Raw genomic sequence first — 14,427 nt, forward strand, 5'->3', positions numbered from 1 at the left:
CCATTTTTAGGATTTTTTTTCATGAATTCCTGCTACAAGCATGAAAACGTCATAGAAAATATTGTATATCCATCCTTGGAACGGTTCATGGCATTATACAGGGAAGGCACTATCTTGGGCAGTTTTTAGATAGAAATAGACCACAAAAGTTATAGAGGCCTTCAAGGCAGAAGGACTGGAATCATTTTCTACAATGAATAATATAAAAGGTAATTTTTTTTTGTATTTTTGTAGATTTTAATTTATTATTCCGTTTCATTAGAGCACATCATTTTGCCAATAAACAAGCTTTTGGGACCCTACTTATTATCTGCTCTCTCCTGACTTCAAATGAGATTAGCAGGCATGGTAGGGAAGGTGGAATTCTGCCTTCTGGGCAGTTTTGGTCACAAAGGGGTGTCTGGGGTAACTTGCAACCTGGTCTCTAGACAGCATCTGTAACATAACTGGATCATTTCTGAGATCTTTCTGTGGGTTTTGAGTCACTTTGTAAATCTTGATGTCTTTTGAATTAATGCGGGAGGTATTTTGAATGGTAGATATTTCTTTTAGCTACTATACTGGGCTACATTGCTGGGCTAAGACAGAAAGTCCATGGCGGCTCATATAGTAGTTACCTAGAAGCTTCTACAACAGTGTCTTACTGGAAAGTGTCAACTTACTGTAAAGTATAGTATTTCATTTAAAAAATGCGTTCAAAACATGCGAAAGGTTTGAATGTTTTGAACAGTATCCTGGGCGCACTGGATTTGCGGCCTAAACTTGTAAATATGCTGCTTAAAAAGAAATAAAAGTGAATGAAAAAGTGCAGAACGGCTGGTCCATGATTCTCATTAGCATATTTCTCCTCATAAGGAAGTATATTGATGGGTATTTTTAATTAGCAATGCGTTTTTTTCCCCCCAGAGATGTAATTTGCTATTTTTCTTTCTTGTGTGTGTGTGTGTGTGGGGGTTGGGGGGGTTAAATGTATGTAAATGTATATATATGTCATTTTAAGTATTGCTGTTAGAAATCATTATGCCGTACTTAGTGTATGATATTAGACTGTTTTAATGTTTTATTTTAAAGCTAGACGGCATTAAAGACATCTCTAAATATAACCTGCATATTTCACCTGGCTTTTAATAAATTTGCTTTCTAAGAGAGACATGTGACATGTTTCTTGTGAAAAACAATGTGTAAGTTTGATTTTTTTTGTTGTGGCTGAAATGCAGGGCAGGAAAGATGGAGGACAGGGGTGTCTCTATCTTTGGTGCTACCTTAGGCCTAACCCAGGGCAGCACCACCAGCCACCCCTGTCCGCCCCATTGTCCTTACTGCTGTGCCCCAGGAGATAATGCCATATCCCTGCACTTGGCCTTTGAAGGACGCGGGGTGCCAGCTGGAAAGAAACCATGAGGGACTTAATAGTGTTAATGGGCCAGTTGGGGAGATCAATGAACTGAGTGATCTGAGTAGGATGAAGAGTAGAAATAAGTAGTAGTGCTACAAGGATCGCCCAACACGACAGAAGGGCTGCTTCCCTCCTAGACCTGCCGCTCTAGGTCTAGTCGGCCTGGGCCATAATACGTCATTGATGCAGGAACACAAATTAAGTAAAGTTCTCCCCGCTAGCTAAGCCCCTTTCTGAAAGGTTGGGAGGTATCTAAGTAGTAATGATGATAAAACATCGGGGAAACAATAGGTTAGAACCCAAGGATACAATGATCCAGCCTTTTTCTTTAGATCGCCATTGCCTGTCCGTATAATGCAGTCAGATTTTAATATCTTGTATTAAATGTTCTGTCAGCGCTATATTCTTCTTAGCTTAATAAAACTGGGAGGCAATTCACTAAAGTATCAGTAAGCCATTCATATTTTAACATGTTAACCAGTCCAATTAGTTCTACTAAAAACGTTATCATTACCGTTAGACCACTGGAATACGTTTTAAAAGTCTGCTGAAAGAGGCCAGTGTCTCTGGAGATGCTCAGGATAACCAAGACCAGAAAATATTTGTAGAATTTGTAGAATTCCCTTAAGAAGCTTCTTCTATTGCAAAGGTCAAGACTCACAGGGAATCGCACTGAATTTATTGCCTTATGTTGAATAAATAAAATAAAAGAAGGAGAGTTGGATTGTACATGCACTTTGATATAAATATGTGACTCCAATGACATCATTTCCGAACTTCAGGGATCAAAAGAGTTGAGACACCGCTTCCTGGTTATGTTACAACAAATTATCTCTAATATTCATTTAACATCCAGGGACATTATAACATAAAAACACATTTTTTTTGTACATACAACATTTACAAAAATAGCCTAGATATATATAATGTTCAGTACCTCAACAAAATATTTGAAAATACATGTGTTATTTCTCAAATGAATGGGGGAAGGGATTTTCATTCGCACTGGCTCGTCTGAGCATCTCTTCAGCAGGAGTCTGTTGAAAGAGACAACAGAAAGTAAAAAGGAATGAAATTATATATTTAATTCTAAATTAGGATCAGGCATAATGTTGGTATATTCTTCTAATTCACTAAAAACCTAGTTAATGCTATTACTATTTTCATTATTGTTGGAAAAACTTTTAACCCTGTTTACAATGCTAAAGCTAGCATTTGTATATACACTATAGGGCATATTAATACTAATTGCTCATGGGGAATATTTTGGTAATTTTCAGCTAATTTTATTGGAAATGAAGCTGGCTTCAACTCTAGAGGACTTATACAATGTATGCGAAAAGCTATCAATTTCAATCAGGGTGAGAATACAATAACATAGCTATAATGAGCACAAGGCAAGACCATATGAAGCCCAATTCTATTTTTCTAAGATTAAAATAATCAATGGTCTGCATTATATGAAATACCTTTTCTCGGGTCATATATATATGGTACATTGACCTTGATAGATCATAAACTTGAATGGCATGAATTCTATGCAAGTCGGAGAACTTAAACACACACATTTAAATAATTAGGGGACACGTTTCTCAAGGAACTGTCACGTCTTTCTTCTAGGCTATATATGTTAAGATCATTTAACCTGTCCTGGTAAGTTTTATCCTGTAATCCCTGGACCTTTTCAGTAGCCCTTCTCTGTACTTTCTCCAACACATCTATATCCTTCTGGAGATCCGGTCTCCAGTACTGTACACAATACTCCAATTCTGTAATTCCTTTTACCTTTCTGTCTTATTTCACATCATGTTCCATTGTATATATCTCTCTTTTAGCAGAAAACATTTGCCCACCATTGTTGGTATGTTAGTACCAGTGGTAACACTATTATATGACATTTTAGTAGAATAGGAGCATTCACAGTTAGACATCTTTTCACCCGACCTTAGTGTCCCCAGTGGTGTAGTGAGTCTCCTCAAAAGTGGAAGCATTTCCACGAATGTTAGATCAAACTAATGTATCTCTTAAAAAACTTGTGATTATAAATATTCAGTTCTTTATATGTATAATTTTTCTTTCATCATTTGTAGTAAAGATGCCCCTAAATCTTAAAGCCTTCACAAAAACTATATGTTTAGTATTAATATTTTTTTAGAATATATTTTATTATATTGGTAGTCTCAATGGAATATGACTACATTGTTATTTATTTCAATAAGTCCATCACAGAGGTTAGAGATAAGAAACTAGATTAATACAGTTTCAAGTTTCATAAGAAACCTCAGCCCAGAGATTCAGTGAAGCAAAATTCCAAACTGGGAGGATTTATTTTGGGTTTACTTACTCCCTTCATTTAATAACAGTGTGGTAAAAAAGGTCACAAACGAAGCAAGAAAGTTCTTTTTTCAGGCATTGCTTCTCTCTGCTCCTATCTTTGACTGAGTCCACAGACACCTGTTTTTGAAATACAAGGTTACACTCTTTCAGTTCATTTGGGAATTACTGAATGATACATTCATTAGGATCAAATGCATGTGCATATATGCATTTCATCACTTTATTATCATAGTATGCTTTGTGATAAACATTTAGGCAAGCATTTCCTTGGGCCCCGCTCCACGCTCGTTAACACACAATCACTCCCCCTGCTCCCATACCCCCCTTACCTTAGGGGAAGACTCAGAGTCTCACTCTCATTATTTATTTATTTCAATATTCTTTTCCTCACTATCTATCCCCTCTATCCCCTTCTCACTATCTACCCCTCCCCTTCTCACTATCTACCCCCTCCCCCTTCTCACTATCTACCTCCTCTCCCACGTTCTAACCATCTACCTCCTCTCCCACGTTCTAACCATCTACCCTATCTCCTCCCCTTCTCACTAGCTACCCGTCTCCCTCCTTCTCACTATTTACACTCTCTTCCTCTCCCCCTCTTTGTAGTTCACTTACCCTGCTGAAGTCCTGTGGCGGAAGCGCAAGGCCTCTGTCTCGCTGCGGCTTCACTGCTGAGCTCCAGTATATGACATCATATTCTGGAGCTCAGCATGAAGCGCCGGCACCGCGATCGAGATAGAGGTCTCACGCAGGAGACTGAGGGGCGCAAAGCGGTTGCTGAAAACTTATTCATGAGCGACCGCGTGATGCCCCTCTCTCTCCTCCACATCACTTTGTGCTCCCTCAAAAATACAGCTTTTCAATTGGGGGGTGCACATGGGGGCACAGCATGATGTGAGGGGAAGAATTATGGTGCACTGTTGTAAATATGGAGCAATTACCATGGAAACCAATAGATTTCATGTATTGATTTCACTGATAACTAAGTTTTTAGATACATTGTATAATATAAGCAGGGGTTTCATGGGTTTTTCTCATCTTGTACAGCTTTTAGCATAACTTAATGTATTTGTTAAAACTACATATAGCTTGAGCTTTAATGGGTTTGTATACATTTACTTTAAAAAGTAGCAAATATGTGATGTTAGGGCAGAAGGTGACAATGTATCTAATGAATTCCCTGTTCTAAAGTTCTCTCCCTTCTCCTCACCCTTATGAAGCTGCCTGAACTAATCAACAACAATCAGCAACTTAAGTATCAGGAGAGATAACTTTTAGATCTTGAGAAGATGTCATTAAGTTGGTGATTCTGTGTTATGCACATAACGGGGACTTCTGATAACATATATTATTTGATCTGCGTACACCATTAGGTTTATTTAGTATACCAAACTGTAAATTGTAATTGGATATGAGGAACCTGATGGGTCAGTTTTAATGTCAATACTAACTATTGTTTTTTAATATTTGTATCTTCTCTTTAGAAACCAGTAGGTAAAATACGACTTATATTAGGAATATCCTTTTATTTCTAAATCCAGTAAATCCAGTTTATTACATTGTAAAGTTATGTGTTACAATAGTTTTTTCTTCTTATACGATGGAACACGTTTCTTTTTGTTATTTTTTGTAAAGGATTGTTTTTGTTTGTTAAATGGGAATAATGATTTATAATTACAGTGTTAAGTCCGATTCTGGTGCAAAATTGAAAAACGTAGAGCTTTCTCCATTAACATTATATTGGTTTCCATGGTAATTGCACCACATTACAAAGTAGTTGCTCTTATTAAATATGGACAATTGAATTATGCATCTGCTTTTGATATTCACAATATTTGTGGACACATTCAGAAAAGTCGACAGTATATACATGCTACAGAAAAAAATATATATTTTAATTATAGTGGAACTCTTACCTTAACTAAAGAAAAGAGTTACACCAATCAATATTTAGTGTACAATATTGGTTTATTTTTAAAAGCTGTGACAGTCCACCTTTAAACTATTAATATAATCTCAATACATATTTATAATATGTAATGCATACTGTATAGTAAAGTATACATATTACTGGCCAGCAACATTATTTCTTAAGATGGTACTTCAAATAATGAACTTAGTATTTCATCAAGACTATGATTATCAAACACTGGATCGAAGAGATAAATATTTTTTTTTCTATTTGTGGAAATAATATCCCGAAAGAAAAAAAGAGGCTTTTGTAGGTAGGGGTACCGGGGTAGATGCAGCAGGAGGTGAGGTGTACCTGTGGGTTAACAGGGGGATTTACACTACCTGCGAGTGATTCCATGAGCATGAGAAGGGTTTGCAGAGCTTGTGCGAACTGATCCATCCCAAGATCCAGTCCTTGAATTCTTGGGACTGGAACAGCTGGTCCATTTCTGCAGGATCCATTCATGGCCCTTGTGTTACTGTAACATTTCGACAGAGAGGGGGTCCCGTCTGCAGACATGTGAGGAATAGCAAAAATAGAAATAGGATCAAAATAGGAACACGATGGTTTTCACCCTCTAGCTAGTCAATCCAGACAGCGATCAGACCTGCAGTACAGGAGGCTGGACTAGAGTGCCCCCAGGACCCCTGTAGCAACCCCCCCACCAGGGAGCACAGATGCTATGGTGGCAAAGGACGGTAAGGAGCGCGATTGCCGAGAGGGAAGCAGGAGAACAGCGATGGTGGGTATGTTCATCTATGCGGAGGTGTCGTCCTGAATCCTTTGTGGGTTCTGACAGCTGCCCATTGCTTTAAGGATCTCAACAAGTAAGTAATTTAATTGTTTCATGGCAGAAAATGCTTACAATGGTTTAGGAGACAGGGGCCAGTCTGTTTTCTCTTGACTATATGTTACAAAATAATTGAGTTAATGGGGGCTCATTCCTTTATGATTTAACAAAAAACAACAAACAGCATGTGTTCTGGTTAATATGGTATTTATTAATGCCAGAGAAAGTAAGATAACTAATAAAACTTTGATTTATGCAGTGAATATTTTTCATGGAGACTTGTATTTGACGCCAACCAACTATCACAGATCGGGACAAAGGCTCAGATCCGGACTATAAAAGAAAAGATTCAGCATAAGAAATACGATCCTGATACGGAGAGCAATGACATCGCCTTGCTTAAGCTGAACAAGCCCATCGTATTTGATGAATACACTCAGCCAGCGAGTCTCCCTCCCAAAAAAGCCATTCTGAGTAAAATGGACGACTGCTTCATCGCAGGCTGGGGTGTCCTCGAAGAAGAATGTAAGTACAACTTTATCTGCAGATTTTGTTTATATGCTTTCTCCTTGTCCCAGAGCTGTGTATCTTCCCCTGTGGCCCCTTTCCATAGATTGGGCCCTTAGCACCACCTTTCCAGATGTTGGTGTTCTCATTGTAAGGGTGGTGGGAGAAGCATGGGGTTGGACGGGGTAGGGGGCCCTGTCTTTAGGTTTGCAATGGGCCCCAAGAGTCTAGCCCTGCTTTTGATGACTCTTTTCCTCTTCAGCCACCGAATCGTTGGACGTCCTCCAGGAGGCTCCTGTGAATATGATTCCAGTAGAAAGCTGCAACCGCCAGACCTGGAATAACGGAGCTTTGGGTGACTACAACCTCTGTGCAGGACATGAACAGGAAGGTATCGATTCCTGCCAGGTAAGCCGATTTTTTGTCCTTTTTACTCAGTGATGATACATTATTAATGTTTTCAACATCCTGGACAGTACTTGTTTTATAAAACTGTGCCGAGGATCAGCTGAAGTAATGGCAATTATTGAAAGTCTTTATTAAGGAATCTTTTCTTTTCTTTGAATCACGCAGGGTGACAGTGGAGGGCCTCTGATGTGCAAAAGACACAAAGCCAAGTTTTATACTGTGGTCGGCATTACCAGCTGGGGCTCCGGCTGTGCCCGGAAGCAAAAACCTGGAGTTTACACCTCGACCCAGTTCTACCTCGAGTGGATCTCTGAACACATCAGCGAGGGCAAGAAACCTGCATCTAAATCTCTGAAGATGAAGGCCGTTAAAAAAATCTGCCCAAAACAAAAAAAAAATAATCTGGCCAATACTAGCTGAAAAACTCGCCAAAGCTGGCAAGAAGACCCATTAATTCTAGGGCGCTCCAGAAATCAAAGAATCCACCACATCTGGGCCATCTCCTTACGGGAGTGAAACATGTCAGCAATGTTTAGATTTGATTGTGTAGATTAATTAACCAATAAATAGTAAAGCATTGATAAGACGTGTACTTGTCATGAACTTGGAATGCTGTGGTGTGGATGCTTTACTTAAATGTGTATTGGGTAGACTGGCTAGTGATGATGTAAATGTGTATTTTGTGTGTATGATGCACTAGGGTATTAAACGCAAATTTTCATCAAAATGTTATATTTAAAATGTAATTCATATAAAATATATTGCAGTTTAGTTGATCTCGCCCTGCTGCTGCTGTAATTATAAACTATATTGCATTATAGTCTATTTTGTCTTTGATATTTAAGACTGCAACAGAATGAATAATCTACCAAATCAAGTGAGTTTAGTTTAGGTATATTTGCAGTTATTTTATTGCACAAATGTGTGAATAGCGTGTGCGTGTGTGCATTCGTGTGTAAATTGAAAAAAGAGAAGATGTCAAAATCAGAGGCATCTAATGTTCAGGTAGACAACCTCTGTCAGCAGCAAAACCTCTCAGAAGATGGAGAGTTCTGGGTATCGCACCCTGGAAGGTTCACAGTTGGACTCCGCACACACTTACTTTGCACTCACTCACTGCCCATGGGATTAGAAGCAGGGAGTCCAAACACCTTTTGTACTATCTACAAAACTCCCATGACTCCTGTATGTAAGTGTACAGGAGTAATTGTGAGTCAGGAGCAGGCATCATTTGTGAGTCAGGAACAAGCATCATATGTATGTGGTGGTGTATAGGTTAGGTGTACTGCTCACTATTTGCTGGGTCGCTGGTTTAAACTTCCATGACTCCCGTATGCAAGTGTATAGTGTGTGCATGGTGTAAGCAAATAGTGTTATAGTCACTGTGTGTGTAAGTCTTTTGTATAGTGTCTGAGTGACTGTGTATGGTGTTAAAGTGACCGTGGTAGTACGTCTAACCTTTATGCCACCAGGTGGCTGGATTCTATGCCTCCCCATGGATATATGCACAGCATTATTTCCACATAATTTCCATACCCTTCCCTTAGCTTGCCCCCCTTCATATTCATACAAACATTTCTCATCATCTGCCAATCAGCGCTATGGCACTCCATAATAGTAAAGATTCATCCACTCTTAGGGAATTTTCTTAAAATTTTATTTTAGCTACATTCTTGAATAATTCTTGAATATATTTGCTTTATTCACAAACTATAATAATTTGCGGAACTTGTCACACTACCATCGCTGTTGTGAATGTTTATTAAATAAGGCTTTAACCAGGCCCAGAGGGAAGATGTTTCAAAATTTTAATTTTCGAGACAAAAAAAAAAAAAGCCTCTGCAACATTGCAGAGTAGTCGGGCTGCCAAATTGCATTAATATCGGTGGATTTATCTGGGCTCCGGCGTGTTACAAGAATTCATTAGGACAATATGTGATACGGTGCTGAAACAGAAGGCTTGATGTCTCTGGCCCGTGATGAGGAAGCCTGGTCCCAGCTGAACTTTTATAACTGATAAAGGCAGTGTGTGCTGGCAACATTCATTTTTACCGGGCCATCTGCCTCCAGTCAAGGATAACTAGACTTTCTGGAAAGCCATCCATCAGTATCAACGCAGCACAACTTTCTCCCTAATGCCTAAGACAACACAAAAGAAACCAGCGTGGTTAACCGTCTCTTGTAGAGACAGAGGTCAAGACTGGTTTAGACAAACCAATGTCATAATAATATACAGAAGCATTGTGGTCTCTTGTATGTTTAGAAAGTTGGTGCCCTTTATATTGTTATCAGGATTTGCTATCAAGTATTTAGCCAGTTTGTAACATGACGATAAATCTTGAAATCAGTATTTTTTCCCCCACTTACTAATGTTGTCATAATGGATTTCCTTTAATTTTATCACCTGTTTATGTGATGTGCATTGGCCGAATGAAGTATGGCCACGGAACTTGTATGTTAGTGTTATTGTCTTATTTATACTGTGTCTAGACTCTTCTCTGGTAATGGAGGTTAAGGGTTAATGTCTATAGTTCTTCAAAGAAATAAGATATAGTTGGTATTTAAATCTGAAGGCTTGACTTTACTATCAACCGGACAGACTTGGATTATCGGTTTACAATAACTTAAAAAAAAATAAACTTATAAAACAAAAAATAGCATAGTAACAGTAATTTAGGTTGAAAAAAGACACCATCCAGTTTAACGCCACTGTTTTTTCCAGAAGGCAAAAAACACAGATTGAAGGGATTTTCAGTTGTGCCTCAAAAAATTATTTCGATAATGGTGTCTAATTTCTGATTGGATCTAATTCTGTTATAACCAGTAATACCACTGTATATTCTTCTGTGCTAAAAAATAATCTAGCCCATATTAAAAATATTTTTAGTATACATTTTTAATAGTTTTTTTGTAAAGTCTTTAAAAATCTAAAGATAAAAGTTGCCTTATCTACCCAGATATGAACATAAGGACTCAACTGCAATAGACTACCCAGAGATCCCATGTAGGGGTGCTGCTAGCTTCAGAGAGCCTTTAGTGCAAGGAAACTGGGGGGGGGGCAATGGAAGCAGTCGGGATTCGAGTGGAGAGTAAGTGGGATCAGACATCACTCCTCTGTCTGTAGAAAGAAATAACTGACTCAGAGACTCTGGGAAGCAGCACTTCATCTGGAGAAGTGTCAAACCTGGTGGGTTTCCACATATGTAACATAGTAACATAGTAACATAGTTCATAAGGTTGAAAAAAGACCAAAGTCCATCAAGTTCAACCTATATACATATTGTGTCCCTACCGTGTTGATCCAGAGGAAGGCAAAAAACCCTTATGAAGCAGATGCCAATTGCCCCATACCAGGGGGAAAATTCCTTCCCGACTCCAAATATGGCAATCAGAATAAATCCCTGGATCAACGTTCTGTCCCTATTAATCTACTATCCATAACTTGTGATATTATTGCTTTCAAGAAACACGTCCAGGCTCCTTTTAAACTCTTTTATTGAGTTTACCATTACCACTTCCTCTGGCAGAGAGTTCCATAGTCTCACCGCTCTTACTGTAAAGAACCCCCGTCTGTGCTGGTGTAGAAACCTTCTTTCCTCCAGCCGTAGAGGATGTCCCCTTGTTATAAATACAGTCCTGGGTATAAATAGGTCCTGGGAGTGATCTCTGTACTGCCCCCTTATATATTTATACATAGTTATTAAGTCCCCCCTAAGCCGTCTTTTCTCCAAACTAAATAACCCTAATTCTGATAATCTTTCTGGGTACTGCAGTCCTTCCATTCCCCTTATTACTCTGGTTGCCCGTCTTTGAACCCTCTCCAGTTCCACTATATCTTTCTTGTACACTGGTGCCCAGTACTGTACACAGTATTCCATGTGTGGTCTGACTAGTGACTTGTACAATGGTAGAATTATTTCCTTGTCATGGGCATCCATGCCCCTTTTGATGCACCCCATGATTTTATTTGCCTTAGCAGCAGCTGCCCGACACTGGTCGCTACAGTTAAATTTACTGTTAACTAAGACTCCTAAGTCCTTTTCCATGTCAGTCGTCCCCAGTGTTTTCCCATTTAATACATACTCCCAGCCTGGATTTTTCTTCCCCATGTGCATAACCTTACATTTATCCGTGTTGAACCTCATCTGCCACATCCCAGCCCAAGCCTCCAACCTATGCAGATCCATTTGTAATCGTGCACTGTCCTCTATTGTGTTAACCACGCTACAGAGCTTAGTATCGTCTGCAAAGATTGATACTTTACTATACAATCCCTCTACAAGGTCATTAATAAATATATTAAAAAGAATAGGACCCAAAACTGACCCCTGTGGTACCCCACTAGTAACAGTCACCCACTCAGAGTATGTACCATTAATAACCACCCTCTGTTTCCTATCACTGAGCCAGTTACTTACCCACATACACTTATTCTCCCCCAGCCCAAGCATTCTCATTTTATGTACCAGCCTTTTATGTGGCACCGTATCGAATGCTTTGGAAAAATCAAGATATACGACATCCAGCGATTCTCCCCGATCCAGTCTTGAGCTCACCTCCTCATAAAAGCTGATCAGGTTAGTTTGACAGGACCGATCCCTTGTAAACCCATGCTGATATGGAGTCATACATTTATTTTCATTGAGATTCTCCAAAATAGCATCTCTTAGGAAACCCTCAAACAGTTTACATACAACAGAAGTTAAACTAACAGGCCTATAATTCCCCGGGTCACTTTTGGTCCCCTTTTTGAATATTGGCACAACATTTGCAATGCGCCAGTCCTGGGGAACAGACCCTGTCACTATAGAGTCCTTGAATATTAGAAATAGGGGTCTGTCTATTACATTACTTAACTCCCTTAGAACGCGGGGGTGAATGCCATCTGTGAAAACATTACTTATGCTGATGGTACAATAAAGTTTGAAGACAGTGCAGGAAAAAGGGGATATGCACACAAAAAGTAAAAAATAAGAAAATGTGGTAAGCTACATTAGGATAGATATGTTGTTCCAGAAATCATGTCAATCACACATTATTATATACAAAATCCAATTTACTATCAATTAGCAAAAATAGGGTAATATTTCTATCACCTTGTACCATGACAAACACATTATTGGTCAAAAATGTACAACCTTTTTGATGAAGGCTAAACGTTTTGTTCCTGCATTTTTTAAAAAATATTTTTTTATTTCAATTTAAAGTAAGCCCATAGACATTTTAAAATATTCTTGGTTAATTTTAGTTTGTCGGTGAAAGACACACTTTATAGCAATGCGAGTCCATCCGTTTTCTGAATTTGGCTTTGCAAACATTAATTTCACAAATTAACTTGAAACAACACAGACGTCAGGACATTTTTAAAATAGTAATAACATTTCTGTAAAGAAGCATAGATAGATAGATATAAATATCTGAAGGGGGAAGGAAAATGCTCTTGTTCGATATGTAGTATATGCCAGGATTTTTTCCCACAATCTGCCTATTATGAAGTTTATATGCCTTTAAAAATCATCTGAATATCTTTAGATGTTTAAAAAAATGTTAAGAGGAAAAAAATTGCATCTTATTTGAAACTGTTTCTCATGCAACTAAACACAAACCAATCCCGTTCCCAGGATCAAAAATACCCTTATTATAACCCCACCCAAAAACATCACTTTTATTAATATGTTTGTTAAAAGGTATAACCATAAAAGATGTTTAAAAACACCAGTCCTACCATGAAAGGTATACGTCACTGTAACATGAGGGCATATGCCCACAGTCGTATAACACTAATAATATCAAATCATATATACTGTTGATGGCTGCAGTCCTAACAACAGGAATAATTGAATTATGACCAGTGACACAGGCTTATTAAAAACTCAGACAAATAGCCCCCCCCCAACATGCTTCGCTCATCAGAGATCTAGGCTAATGGCTTCCAAAATGGAGACTGTTTGGCCTTATATCTCCTTTGTTAATGACATCACGGATTAGGGGGGGGACAATCATATCCAATGGTTACCGATATATTAGATGTGTTGCCAAACCCAGCCAATTGATTTAAAGGTAACTGAGCATGACATCACCCACATAGTCCAATAGAATTCCATACACATGATGGGCAGGGGTTCTCTCCAATTCCCAAAGGTGAGCAGTCAAAGAAATTGACTGACAGTTATTCTCACCAATCATTGATGTTCCTTTCCGCTCAGAACCACTCCTATTACTAGATCTCCTACCTGTTGTACTGCTTATTATTCACATTACACCCGGTTCACCAATGCAAATTGCTGGGTGGCTCAGTGGCTTATACCGCTGCCCTGCAGCACCAGGGTCCAGGGTTCAAATCCCACCAAGGAAACCAAAATCCATCAAGGCGCCATATCCAAAAACACCAGTGCTAAAATGATGCAAATTTGCACCAGTGTTTTTGGATATGGTGCCTTGATGGATTTTGGTATCCTTGGTGGGATAATCAATATTACAAATCAAAGAGAGTCCTATTATTTTTAATTTACAAATAGGCTGAGAAGGAGAAACCTTCATTTAAACCTAGAGGACTCAGACTTTTGAGTCTATAGATCCACTTGGCTTCCTCTTTTAATAGTAAATCGATCCAGATTCCCTTTTCGTGGACCAAGTTTAAGTTGGGAGATACCCCAAAACCTCAGAGACTCTAGATCTCCACCATGGAAAAAATTAACATGACGGGCCAAATATGTTTCTTCTTTCCTCCTAATAGTGCCCAAATGTTGGGATATACGTCTACGGAACTCCTGGATGTTTTTTTTTTTTTAATTACAGCTACATTTAGCAGCATACGCAATTCCCTTACTTTTACAATTTATGAATTTTCTAACTTCATAATTCCTGCCATCCACGGGATTCCGAAATGTTTTTACAGTAGGTAGATATTTGCAAAAACTACAATTCCTACATGAATGTGAGCCAACCAGTTGGGATTTCAGCCACGTTCCTTTCTCTTTTTTATCAGTCATAAAATGACTATGTACAAGCATGTCTTTAAGATTAGGGCCACGT

At 38.6% G+C, this 14,427-nt stretch overlaps 1 protein-coding gene across 1 annotated transcript; it reads left to right on the forward strand.

Annotated features, from left to right (window-relative positions):
- Nucleotides 1–5,396: 5,396 nt before the first annotated feature.
- On the forward strand, nucleotides 5,397–7,812 carry LOC128467595 (acrosin-like). The gene is made up of 4 exons (XM_053449268.1): nucleotides 5,397–5,485; nucleotides 6,737–7,002; nucleotides 7,247–7,392; nucleotides 7,558–7,812. The coding sequence occupies exons 1-4, from the start codon at nucleotides 5,397–5,399 to the stop codon at nucleotides 7,810–7,812; spliced, it is 756 nt and encodes a 251-aa protein (XP_053305243.1).
- Nucleotides 7,813–14,427: the final 6,615 nt, after the last annotated feature.

The sequence above is a fragment of the Spea bombifrons genome, chromosome 10, assembly GCF_027358695.1.
Source record: "Spea bombifrons isolate aSpeBom1 chromosome 10, aSpeBom1.2.pri, whole genome shotgun sequence".
Classification (NCBI taxonomy): Eukaryota; Metazoa; Chordata; class Amphibia; order Anura; family Pelobatidae; genus Spea; species Spea bombifrons.

What these genes read in the sequence shown, in the direction of transcription:
- LOC128467595 (XM_053449268.1), top strand. Translation starts at nt 5,397, where the DNA reads ATGATTTATAATTACAGTGTTAAGTCCGATTCTGGTGCAAAATTGAAA. An exon ending in ACATTATATTGGTTTCCATG is followed by an intron (nt 5,486 to 6,736) that starts GTAATTGCACCA and finishes TGATTTATGCAG; the next exon opens with TGAATATTTTTCATGGAGAC. An exon ending in GGGTGTCCTCGAAGAAGAAT is followed by an intron (nt 7,003 to 7,246) that starts GTAAGTACAACT and finishes TTTCCTCTTCAG; the next exon opens with CCACCGAATCGTTGGACGTC.